Source organism: Platalea leucorodia, assembly GCF_965183815.1.
Source record: "Platalea leucorodia genome assembly, chromosome: 6".
Taxonomy (NCBI): Eukaryota; Metazoa; Chordata; class Aves; order Pelecaniformes; family Threskiornithidae; genus Platalea; species Platalea leucorodia.
The window spans coordinates 6,660,385-6,673,559 of record NC_138828.1 but is presented as its reverse complement, the minus strand read 5'-3'; the positions used below and the strand labels follow the sequence as shown (position 1 = coordinate 6,673,559).

Below are 13,175 nucleotides of genomic sequence, written 5' to 3'. Positions count from 1 at the left end.
TGCTAAAGTGTAACTTCTTTTTCCCTGTACAAACTGGATTGTGTGTAGTGATTAATCAGAATACAATGCCCCTGCTGGGTACGTTGTAAGAATATATAGGATGTTACTCTTTAGACAAAAACAGTGTTATGTTTAGGTTCCTTTAGGATTGCTAAATTTCTGGCATTCCATATGATTTCCGTTGAAAACAATCCCCAAAAAGTGAAGGATTACGTAGTTTCAAAAGTGAATCTAAATCTGGATTCACCCATTCCTGCAATACGAAAATAAGGAGGATAAATCTGAGTGATGTTTGAGAAAACATAGTGCTCATGGAAAGTGTTATGTAGCATTGAAGTGTTTGGGTATTGTTTCTGATGAGAATACCCCTGTTCTCTTAAGCAGTCTTATCTATAAGTACCAGCAGATTTGTATTTTGGCATGTATGTGAGAGGTCCCAGCTCTTAAAAAAACAAAATTCTGGATTTTTGTGACAGGGTGAAGCCCATCTGCCTCTGTTGGGCTTCACAATCGACTCCATCTCTCAAATCCGAGTCCCAGCGCTGCCTGCTCACCTCTCTCCTCTCACGCCTGCCTTTAGGTTACACCGCTGCAGAAACCCGAGTGAAAAGCCAACCCACCGACCAAGGCCAGTCGCCAGAACGGTGCCAGACCACAAGGCCGTCCACCACGGGATGATGAAGAGCCATTTGCTCTGGAAAGGAAAGCCAACCTACAGGTGAGGAACCCACCCTTACGCCTCTTTGCAGAGCACGCCGCTTCTGCCTTAGCCCACGGCGACACGTTAGGAGACCGCCAGCGCCACGTCCTGTGCCAGGGCGTGTGGTTGGGACCAGGCCCCAGCAGCGGGAGCGCTGGAAACCCCACGGCCTCGTATCTCCTGTCACGACACTCGCACGACGCTAGTTAACAAACGCGCGCGCAGCGGCCGGGCGCCCCTCGACGGCGCGAAGCCCCCGAGCGCGGGCAGCCGGGCTCTGCCTCGCTCCCGCCGGCGGCCGCTGCCCCGCCCCGTCCTGTCGCGCCGCGGTCCCGCTGCCCGGCCGCGGCGGGGGCCTCGCCGGCCGCCTGGCTCCTCCCCTCTTCCTCAGGAGCCGGGAAAGCCCCGCAACCAGCCCCTCTTCCTGCCCCCTCCCCCGGTTTCCCTCTTTCTCTCTCTCCCGGTGGGATGGAAGTCCCCGGTAATCCTCCTCCCCGGTAGCAGGCGGCGGCCCGAGTCGGTGCAAAATGCTGGGCATGTACGTGCCGGATAGGTTTGCCCTGAAGTCGTCCAAAGTGCAGGACGGGATGGGGCTCTACACGGCCCGCAGAGTCAAAAAGGTGGGTGATGGCCGGGCGAGCGGGGTGAGGGCCTGTCCCGGCCCGGCGGGGAGCGGCTGCCACGTATCACAGGAGAGCGGGGCGGCTCCTCCGCCCCTCGCCGCCGCCGGCCGCGCTGCCGCCCTCAAACTTTACCTCAGCCCCGCTTTGTCGGCGCCGCCTCCGCTTCTGTCCGCCCGGGCTCCCTCTCCTCAGGGGAGGCACCGCCCGCCCCCCCCCCCCCCCCCCCCCCCCCCCCCGATAAGAAGGAGCCTCCCGGGGCGCTGCCGCTTGAGGCGGGAAACGGGCGCGGCGGCCTGGCGGGCCGGGCTGCCGACTGCCCTGCGGGGTCGGCGGAGGGTTTTCTCTGTGGGTTTGGGGTTTTTGGGTTTTTTTGTTTTGTTTTGTTTTCCTGTTTCTTTTAATTTTGTGTTTCTGGCACTGTTCTGAGGGCAGAGCTCCCCCGGGCGGGGCGGCCTCCGTCGTTATCGGCTGGCTTCAGACCGCGGTGCGCCTCTGAGGTAGAGGATGGTACCTCAGAGGTACCTGAGCCGCAGGCTCCTGTCGCCTCCCTGCTCCTAGAGCTCGGCGGGATGGCTGATTTAATTCATCGTTTCAGGGTGATAAAGCCGGGCCCGTGAAAGATGTGATTCAGCTGAACTGCAGATCTCTCATACCCTGACCAGGTCATGTCCCTTGACACCTCATAATTCAATTGAAAGCCTCTTGATTATCTGAAATCCCAATTATAACTATCTAGGTGGCTCGTTTGAACAGATAAAGGCATACTTAAAGTTATGAACCCTGCATTAGTATACAGTTCTATGTATTTCGCATGTTTTGCTTTCCATTTTTGTCCTGGTTTTGGCTTTGAGTGGGCTGAGAGGGGCTGCCTAATTTTTCAGTGGCTTCATCAACAAGGCTTAGACACCATGTGGTAGGGGTCTCTCGTTTTTAAGGTGTCCCTGAGTGTTAATGGGAGGTGGAAGGGGAACAATTTTATATCACTTGGCTTAAATTTTTTCCACTCTGAGGTTCTGAACTTCCATTTGAAAACTTTGGGAGTTCACACAGCAAGGAAGGTTGTGCAGTATTAGCATATATTAGTCCTTGGACTCTAAAGTAGAGTGAGCTCTAGAGCGAAGCTCATGGAAATCATCATCCCCATGTCAATATAAATTCTAAAGGTCAGTTCAGAGTTCAGGATCTGAGCCCCCTTCCTTTACTCTGTTGTCAATTGAAGCGTTAGAGCTGCATGCTAGGAAAAATAGGGCGTTTTCTTGCCTGAATTACTCCACATTGCTTTTGAACTCTCTTTATACAGGCAAAATATATGCTGTCAGAGCTCTGCATGCGCAGCTTTGCCGGTCTGAGCGCATCATACAGGACATAGTAGCAAAAGTGAAAGGTTGCAAGTGTGACCTGTATTGCCTGTGGAATGCAGAAGGTAGAGGCAGTTGTAGTAAGATCTATTTGTATTGGGAGTGTCTGGTGTCAGTGTTTGTTACAGGCTTGTCCTTTGTTTGGCAGTGAATCCTCTGTGCTAGTAGCACAGACAGTTGTGGTATGTAAAGCCCTGATCAGAAGTATGTGTCTGACAGGCAGACTTTGCTCTTTGATAGACTGAGGAACCAGCTCTTGAGTTGCTCTGTGGGCAGTGGTTGAAACAGGCATTCCTAAAAATGGTTAGAGACCTAAGCAGTGTGTTGCCACAGCTGTTCAGAGAAGGGTGGATGTGTAAATAACACAGGTGATATGTTGGATGTAGCCAGACTATGTGTTACTCTTTTCCACGCAAAGAAAAATCACATTTGAAGCGCTCTCAACATTCTCCTGTCCAGTAATGAGGCAGCGGTACTACACTTCATGGCTAGGATACAGAGTAGCTAATAGCCGCTAAATGAATTCCTTGGAGCTTTGGGATTGGGAAGAGGTGTTGAATATGGCACTTAATTGTGAAGTAAGATCTTATGTCCCTGAGTAGCAAATACTGCACCATTTTCTCTCTATTGCTATCACACAACTGCAGTTCTCTTAACTGAAAGTTAAACACATTTCAGATGATCTTATAATCAGAAATTGGAGTACCAACTCTCCAAGTGCTAAATAATCATGAAATAGGCCTCTGAAAATTCTGCTATTAGCAAAGTTTTGGTAATAATACATTTTGAACTGCTGTTGTCTGCCATCTGCTTTTGCGCCTTTAGGCTGTGCTTTCAAGCTTTTGTCTGTAATTATAAAAGGTGGAAACTTTTTGTTTTGTTTTGTTACCAAAACTGTGATTCTCTTGTAATTTTTTTTTTTCCTCCAACAGCTGGCCTTTCGTTACAGCACCAGTATCATTAGGCCCTCGGTATAATCATCAGAGAGCCACTACGTTTCTCAGTGTTTTGCTGCAACTGGAAGATTAGTCACTTCTGCTTTCTTAAAAGCAACTGTGGAAAATAGCTTTTTTAACACATGAATGATGTGCCTATCATATCTTGGACCATTTCTGTGGTTGACTTTAGACTGTGTTGTATGCCTCGCTTTTATTGATCAGAGAGGAAGCTGAAGTCTTGGTATGTTTTTGATCAATATATATTGGCATATGACAGCATGTTTATCAACTAGGATTAATAAATATATAAATATATATGAAGAAAATGCTCTGAAAGGCTAAATGAATAGTTACACTTATCCCCCTGGACCCTTGTGTTCCAAGACATCGGGTTTTGCTGTCTCTAATTTTGGCTTTCTCTCCAAATTTGAGAAGCTATAACAAGTGCTCAGAAGTCTGAATCACCTACTGTTCATGTTACATTTACTTTACACTTAGAGGTGGACATCTTGCCTTTTGCTATTGTTTTGAGCTTCTAGGTGGTCCTAAACATAATGCAGTAGAAGTTTATTGATTTGGAGTAGCGGAAGTAGGAATGATGTGTGGTGTTTCTTGTTTTGAGTCAGTATGCAGTATTAAGCTGTTGCTGTGCTTCGTCCTAGAGGTGATGTGTGCTTCAGTGATGAGTAAAACTAACCCTGTAGGTGCTTTATAAGGTATGTAGGGATCCTTTGGATTGCTAGGATGAAAGTATTACTGAGGTGAGGGTTGTGGAAGCCTCCAGAGTAGTTAAGGAAGAAGTTAATCTCTTCATGCCCTCTTCAAAAGCGTTATTCTTCTATTGAAGTGAGTATGGGAAACTAGCTTTTTCAGGTTCCTTATTCATTATGTCTTCAACTAATGTCAGTTTTAAATTTATGGATTTTTTTTTTCCTTTTTATTTTCATAGAACTAATCTAAATTATAGTCCAATAAGCTTCTTTTCATCTTGATAATTGCTATGAGTAATGAGAGAGTCTGCAGATGTACTTATGCCCTCTCTTAGAGCTCAGCAATTGTAGTGAGCTGCTTTCCTTTTTGCACCAAAACTACTTGTTGCTTTCTAAGTGAATGGGAAAAGCCAGTTCAGCCTGGCAGGAGGTGTCTGCTCCAGACAGGGCCTACCTTATCTTTACTGAGCTAGATAGGACCATACATTTCCAGAGCAGATTTCTTCTGCCGCCATCTTGACTCTTCTTCCTCCTCAATCTAAGCAAACAATGCAGTCTAAGCAAATGGCCTCCCATGTAATATCTGCATGGCCCCTGTTAGACAGCAATATGTTCGCTGGGGTGGCACGCAGCATAAGCTGAGAACGTTGACGGCTGCACACATAGAACTGTATTGACCTATTGTCACCTTCATTGCCGATGAAGCTAAAAGAAGGAAATTTCAGTTTGAGTATTAAATCCCAGGATTTGTGAAGCTGGCAGGGGAGGAATCATGACCTCATTTGACTAGCAAAACGATGAAGGGTGGTATGGAGATCAGTGAGAAGTGAAGGAGATGAAGCTCCATAGTGCCAGCTTTTGCTATCACTGCCATATTTGTGTCTTGATGACTGCTCTGGGCTCCAGTTGTTTTCTGCTGTTCTTATCTTTTTACTTTCTGCTTTGCTGTTCTTTCTAATGAAATCTTAGTTGTACACGTTTTAAAATATTGCTACTCAGTTCTATTGCCTTGTTATACGATGCCAATTTTCTTTTCCTTTGTTTATTACCTCTTCAGGTTTAATTTTAAATACCAGATTTTTTTTTTATTTGGTTGGTTGTTTCTAAGAGGAATGATCCTGGAAGTTTTTCATTCCACTTCTTCCTCTGCACTCTACCTGTGGACAGTCTGCAAAAACTACGCAAGAGGGAAAACGTGTAGCAGGCTGTTTCTGGGATCATGGAAAGTGCCTGGGAGAAGGGACATGTGGACAAGATAGCTACTTTTACTGGCCAAAATATTGTTATTTTTTAAAGAAACACCAAAGTTGCTTTTCATTATATAGTAATAATCTCTAATGCTTAAAAGTACGTAGAGCTGTTTGATCTGAATACTGCCTAAAGGAACATAGCAGTATGCATTCCAGTTTGTAGGGCTTGTCACTGCAAATAAGGACAAGGGCAGGGAAAAGTTAGGCCTGTGTAAGAAGAAAGTCCTATTTAAATAATTTAGCCCACTGCTGGTGTGACATCTGTGAAGGAAAAAAACACCAATATCCAAAACTTTTAGAAGAACATATCAATGGATGCTTTCACAGCATGCATTTTGACTAGCAGGTGGTATAACATTTTAATTTTGTTTATGAAGGCTTGAATTAATTCATAGACATGTGCATACTCCCTATGTTTTTAAATGAAACTCTCTGTATGATCAAAACCTCAGTTATTCAGTGTTTTGATTTGTGGCACTTCAAAAATTAGTGTTGTAAATAATCTTGCAAATAAATCTAATGTAAACTTTGTGCTTGCCAAATACCTTACGTTTTAGTTGGATGTCTATTGCAAGGTACTTCCTGAAAATCTTACAAGAAATGTAAGAAATTTGACTTAAAAATTTCAGCCTTATTTAAAATAAAGAAAAACTGTGTTTCCCAAAGGGGAAATAAGCATGTAGAGGAAAGGTATGGCTTTAAGAGATCCTCCAAGCTATGAAAAGAATGGGAATGAGTGTGAAGGTGAACCCTCAAGGATGCGCACATTCTTGGCCTATAGTAGGATGACAAAGGAAAACTGTCCGTTTCCATTTGAAGCTAAAAATGATACCTCTGCTGGAGTTTGGTAATTCACTTGCCTTTTTCTCCCTCCCACTGATTCTTCTTCTTTTATAATTATTCCTTAGGGTGAAAAATTCGGCCCGTTCGCAGGCGAGAAGCGAATGCCACAGGAACTGGATGAGAACACAGACTGCAGGCTCATGTGGGAAGTGAGTAGTCTAGAGTGACATCATCACACCTAGCCAAAAGTGTTCTCAGAATTGTTTACTCTAACAAATCTCCCCCCACCCTGCTTAAAGGTACTGTAGGGAGATTTTGTACTCATTGGTGCTTTTAAAATATGCTTTTTGGGCAAAGGGGGATTGACTTCTTTAAAACAATAAAGAAATAGCAAATGATAGTTTCTAGTCCATGAAGTGTGAAAAATATCAAGTCAAGCAAAACATAAGAATATAACAACATTGTGAAAAGTTATTGAAAAATGTGAAAATAAAAAAAAATTAATTTGACTATGGGAAGATGATTGTAAGTAACTGAGATACTGATTTATGCTGATCAACAGGTGTCAGCTCATAGCTTCCTCCAACTGTAACATAAAACATTTCCTGCTGTGACACTTGTGCTAGGGTTTGGCAATTGTATGATAAGTGAAGGTTTTAAATTTTTAGCAACTTTGTAATGCAGTGTGTAGTTGTGAGATCTTTAGCAAAATAAAAACCTGGTGCTGTGAGCAGATGAAGGCATAATGAGCGTCAGGGCTCTTCTAAACTTTTTTATATGCATTAGGCAGCAATAGTAGTTTATATACTACATCTTGTAATTAGGTCCTTAACCCATCCTAGTTCCTGTCATAGCTGTGTTTACCCGTAGCAAAAATCTATCTGAGTTTACCAGTTGAGGAGATTACACTAACTGAAAAATACTTGCAATAACAACGTTTCCAACTTGTTATAAACACCTGCTTTTTGGTGCTTCTGTTCCATCATTGTAATCTTTCTTTCCTGCTGTAGTTCTTTGAGCAGAATTCCTTTCCTTTTTTCTTTCCCTCCCCAGCCAAGAAGTTTCTATGGAATGCCTCTTTAGTCCTGTTTTACAATGAGAAGGGGACTCATTTCATACTTTTTCACCTTTCTATGGTTAGAGGTGGAAGGATGACTGTTATTTTTATGTTGTGTGGCACTGTACAAAAAAGCTTATGTTTGACATCTGGCTTAAAGCACTATCTGTGCATTTATTATAAAATAAATGTTTGTTTGAAAAAAACCTCTAGCATTAACATCTCTGAGCAGCTTATAAAGAGAGCTGATGTTGATATGGTCTTAGCAGAGCTAAAATAAATAGCTTCTACACCCTGGAACAATGAGTGAGAGAACGCTAAAAAACCCCAAAACTCAATATAAATACAGTGAGTGGCCAGATTTTTAACGGGTCTTAACACAAGTCTGTGAATCCTTGTGCCTTTGTTCCCCCCCTCCCCCCCCCCCCTTTTTTTTTTTCCTCTTTTAACCTAGGGTGTGCCCAAAATAGTCTTTCCCAGAGAGGAGGTGTGGATAATTCGTTCCCCTCTCTCCTTTGCTTATGTACTTAGAGCAACTGGTTTCATCTTCTTTGTTCTCAGCTGAAAACAAAACAATACAATGTGCTTCTGTTATAAATGTTTGCTGAATACACGACATGTTAATGTGCCCTGGCTCACTTGCCTTTTCATGATGTTTCTGCAGGTTATTTTAAATCAATAAAATAGTCGAGCCTAGAACAAGGTTTTCGGAAGGGATTGTGGGTGGATTATAGCAACGAGAAGGTCTTTAAGTTTGTTGGAAAGCCATATGATTTTCCAGATGCCTCATTGCTGATGATTAAATAAGATTTATCTGCTTCTGTAAGACAGAAAATAAAAGGCAAATACATGTATTTACTGATGACACTAATATGACCCCATCGACAGCAAATCAGAAAATGAGTTTTTTATGAGCTGTTCTAAAACCATTTCGTAATATCTTACTGTAACCTAGTTTTGAGAGCCTTGAAAAGATTCCTGCATACTGAATTTTATGACTTCCTGGATGTTTGAACCCAAGTTGTTCAAGATTACTGAAGTTGATCTGAATGTGAGCTTTATAATATGATGTAAATCATGCTGAGAGTAGTCTTGAGTTGAAAATAGAGACTAGGAATGCAGAAAGTAAAAAGTTAAACAGTCCAAGTAGATGGTTGTTCCAGAGACTGTGGGAGGCAGTCACAGTAACTAGCCAAGTTTGTGTGTAGTCAGCTGTACCAAAGATATTAAAAATAGTTAATTTGAAGACAATTGGATGAAAGCACACTAAAGCACACTAAAGTCTGATGGCAGTCAAAAAAAATGTGTTTTCAGAGAGGACACCTTTAGAAAGAAGGCTAAGTAGTTGAGGCTTTTTATAAGTCAAGGAAAAATGAACGTGAGTGGAACATTTCTTTTCTTGGTTTGTGATGCCTGGGATCTGAACTTCAATTTTGTGGAATAGTTTTCTGTGAAGAAGTTTACCACACGCATTTCTAGTTGTGTAGAGTTGTGGTCTGTGATGTGGTCTGTTTTGATCAAGCTATTCCTTTTTCTCTGAGACCAGCATTGTGAGTTGGCATCTTTAAGTCGTCAGAGAATTGTACACATTATGTTTTCTTTTGGTCTTTGGGAAAACATGGAACCCAAAAGAATTTATTGGGTCCAGTGATTTTGTTAAATAAAGTTCTGAGGATGTTAGAGTTTGTGTTTAAATTAAATATGGCAGAATGCTATTAGTCTGCCTGTAACTTGCATAGTTTTGAAGAAATCAAAGGTTTACACTTGCTCGTTCAACAGATTGCAGTGGATTGGGGCGGGGGGAAGCATCCTTGATCTTGCTGTTATCTTTGTAAAGAGCTGCATGCTGAAATGTTTTATTTACAACTGATGTGAAAGGGAAAAAACCCAAACCTGTGCTAACCATGTAGTTAGGAGTAATAGTAAAAAGCCAAGAAAATGTCCAAATGGCTTTGTGCTTTTTCTTTCTTTCTGTCAAAAAACCACCTCCCCTTATCCCCCAGCCCCCATGTTGTTATCTCTCAGACTGAATTGCATGCTGTGCTAGTTAAGTAAGCAGCTAGTTGTTGGTGATGAATTGAGAGTTTTGTTCTTATTCTTAGCTGACACCTTGATTAAATACTGCTTTGTTGGTCTATATCAGTATACTTGGCATAGCAATTTTAAATTATGTCTGTTTGCTGGAGGAGCAAGTGCTTTGAGGCAAGAACAGAACAATCTTTGGGTATTAAAGTTCACAGAAGTTTTTGCCTCTGGAAGCTCAGATCTCCCTTTGCAAAGGGGAGATGTCTGCTCAGTTTATTTTCTTTATTGTCCCTAACCAAGAAAGTGGTATTCATTTCGCTCCTATTGGATTGTGGCAAGCATATACTTTTGGTGATGACTTTGGCAAATGTTAAAACAGGGAGGGCTGGAAAGCCTTAGTCCTTCTTCAAATACTCTGACATACCATGAAGAAATATTGGTCAGGATTGGATGGCACGTAATACTCTCTGTAATGCAGAACGTTACATATTCCAGGTTTGGTTTCTGTCTGTCTGCCAAGATTATGCTTTCTTCATTGTTATATTAAAACAGAGAAGAACAGAAACATGCTGGAAATCAGTCTTTCAATGGAAGCTAATGTTCACGTTTGTTTATATGAGGAAATGAAATGAACTTATGTTTCTGCTACTTAAGTCTCATCACTTTTGCAGTGACAATTGTTTTCAGTTAAATAAGCCTGCCTAAAAATTTGTGAAGGCAATAGATAATCTGCTATTGGCTACAACCAGCTTTAGATCAGAGCTTTAATGTTTAGGATTGAGGTATGAGAAGTCAAATGCTTTAAGCTAATGGTCGTGTGTTTTTTGTGTGTGTTTGTTTTTTTTTCTTTGATATCTTGCCTGTAAAATGTGGTTCTGGCATAGGAATGCTTTTACATACAAGGCATTAAGTCAAATTATGTCCTGAGTTTCATGATAAAATAACTCCTAATTTGAAGAATTCTGTATTTGCTCTCAAGATGAATGTAATATTAGAAATGTAGTTCTTAGCAATTTTTTCTGTGTGAAGACTACCTTCCCAGTCATTACTTCTCAGATAGTATTTACATGTAAAATTATTTGCTTTTAATGTTTTTGTGTGAATCTTTGTTTAATTTTCAGACATGTTTTTGTTTTTCTAATTTCATAGAGAAATCCACCTGGATGCATTTTTATGCAAGTTGCATTGAAAATAACTTCTGCCACGCATAACAATCAGACATTGATGCCCTATCTCAGTTGCAAGTTTGTGTCCTAGATTTTCAATTTTGTTAAATTAATCCCCACTGGGGTAGATAGGTGTCCAAAGTATTTATGAATATTCTTACTAGTTTGTTTATTTAGCTAAATTTCAATAATCAGCTCTTTTAAAGCTTGATTTAGTTGTCTTTATTCATGTCAAGTGTATGACTTTGTTTTAATTTTAGTGACTTTTGGAACAGGCACCTTAATGATCTTCTGGTTTTGGTGATGAGAAGAATCTACTCCTGAAAGTGACTGTGTTCCTCACATCTTCAGTTATGTGATTTAAGATGTTAGGAAGCACATGTTGATAGGTTGAGGTGCTAGTATCCTAATCTGAGCTTGTTATAGAAGACCACACACAATTTGCTTAAGGAGATTTCGGTACCCTTCCAGTGAACATGAAGTTCAACCCTTCTTGTCAAAGCTCCACAAAATGTTAGCAGCAATCTAGGAATGAGTTTTCTGAACCATTCTGTCTCTGACAAGGTCAAATAACGCCATGCAGCAGCAGGAGCTTTGTTAACATGAAAAAACTGTTGTTCTATATTTTGTCTGAAGAAGAATGTAACATGCTGTCTATGTCCCAATAATTCTTAATGAGTAAGCAAATCAACAGTTGCTGCCTCAGGTTTCCTTTGCAGGTGTTATTTTAATACTTTCTACAGCAATGTTAAAATGTGAGTTTCTACTCTGCAGTGAGCTCTGTGATGGAGGTCTGAAATGGAGGATGCAGAAGTGTTACAATCTAGCTGTTTTATACTATTAACAATAAAAATCATGTTTTCAGCTAATCAAAAAAAATGCAATGCAGAAAACAGTACTTTTCTTTACATGATTGTTTGACCGAACATGGATTTTTAGATTTATAAATGTTTGGAAAATGGTTTCCAGAAAGCAGACAGTGTGTTTACTGCCTTCAGCAAAGATAACCATCTGCTTATTTTCAGTGGAGTTTTTTTTCTTCTTCTCTTGCCAGGTGTGCATGGTAGAGCGTTTGCAATTGCACTCATGAGCATTTTGAAGTAGCATACATGACAACTTCGGATGTATTTTGAAAATCTGGAGATAATTTCACTGCAGCATGAAAGGCTAGCAGATGGAGTAGTGCATGTTGTTGATGGGCATTACAAGCAGCTTAGACATTATTTAGGCCTGTGCAGGGTTTCATATGGTAGCTTATACAATGACTAGGGGCACATTTTTTCCTGAATACTTGTATAGTGACGTGGTGTTTGTTAATGTGGCATAATTCAATGATGTCCTGATTGATCTTGAGGTAAAACCCCCTGTGTTGTAACAGTGTGTGTCAGGTATTTCATCTTACTGTGAAGACATTTGACTAAATTAGTTCAGTGACACCTTTTGTGTTGATTCTCAAGAAAACAATTCTTAGGCACCTCAATTTGAGGTGCTCTCATGTCTGGTGGATGCTTTGGATATGTGTATGCATTTTAGGTGTTTGATTGTAGTGAGTGGCCAAATATTGAGGGTGTTGTCATAAAATGGAAAGATATCTTGCCATGGGTTATCAGGCATCAATTTGAATCAGCCTTGTTCTAGGCTCATGCCAAAGTCTCCTATACTTAAATGTGAAACAAATCGCCACTTAATTACGTAGCCTGGGAAGTCAAAGGTGACTGCATGTCTGGTAGCATCATTCACTGGTAACAGAAACTCCAAGTTATCTCCATTGGTTACAGAAACTACAGGAACATCTTGGTCTCGGTGATTGAAAGGGCCTCAGCAATAAATGGGTCCTAGACCAAGATGGTCTATTGAACTACAGCAGGCAGCCTCAACTTTTGTGGATTTACCCCTTTATTTAGAGGAAATAGGGATAAGGACCTGTTTCCTGTTTTTAAACAAAATAAAACATTGTAGTATGACATCATCTACTGGTGGCTAGGCTTTTGAGGTCTATTTCTAGCTCTTTCACTGAACTTAACCGTAGGCGTATCGTACAATCCTCGGTCTCTGTTGACCTATCAAGATGACTGAATCCTTTATTATTTAGCAGTGGTCTCATGACTTAAGAGCATTTTTAGTTTGGTGGCCTTAGGAAAATCAGTTAGAAATACTTTTGTACTTGAGTTCAGGTCCTGTTAAAGTAGTTTTTAAAATCCTTTCTGGATTAACCACTGTAGCTTGAGAATCTTAAGGAACACACCTCAAGCTAACTGGATGATTTTGCTTAGTTCAGGTAATACCAACTGCATAGAAACTGGGAAAATAACATTCAAACATGGAATTATTCATGTAGACACGTGACAGGTTCGAATGTCACAATTTTAAAATACAAATATGTTCACTAGCATTGCAAAATTGATACTACTTCATAAAATTGTCAGGGAACTTCAGTCCTGTAAAAATCTTTTGCCTCTATTTTAAGTACCTTATAAATATAAAAGATTGTAACAGTTCAGATGTGTGTGGGAAATGCAGTAGTTTTCTTGCAGATGCATTAAGAGAATCTTCCTTAAAGAATTT

The 13,175-nt window shown here is 41.0% G+C and overlaps 1 protein-coding gene across 1 annotated transcript in view; it reads left to right on the top strand.

The window, feature by feature from the left end:
• Nucleotides 1-1,227: 1,227 nt before the first annotated feature.
• Nucleotides 1,228-13,175, top strand: part of PRDM5 (PR/SET domain 5) — a gene marked incomplete at both ends in the record, with an annotated part of 87,531 nt that continues 75,583 nt past the window's right edge. Inside the window, 2 exons of the mRNA XM_082315783.1 lie at nucleotides 1,228-1,320; nucleotides 6,488-6,571. Coding sequence (XP_082171909.1) covers nucleotides 1,228-1,320; nucleotides 6,488-6,571 — 177 coding nt within the window. The remainder of the gene's footprint in view (nucleotides 1,321-6,487; nucleotides 6,572-13,175) is intronic.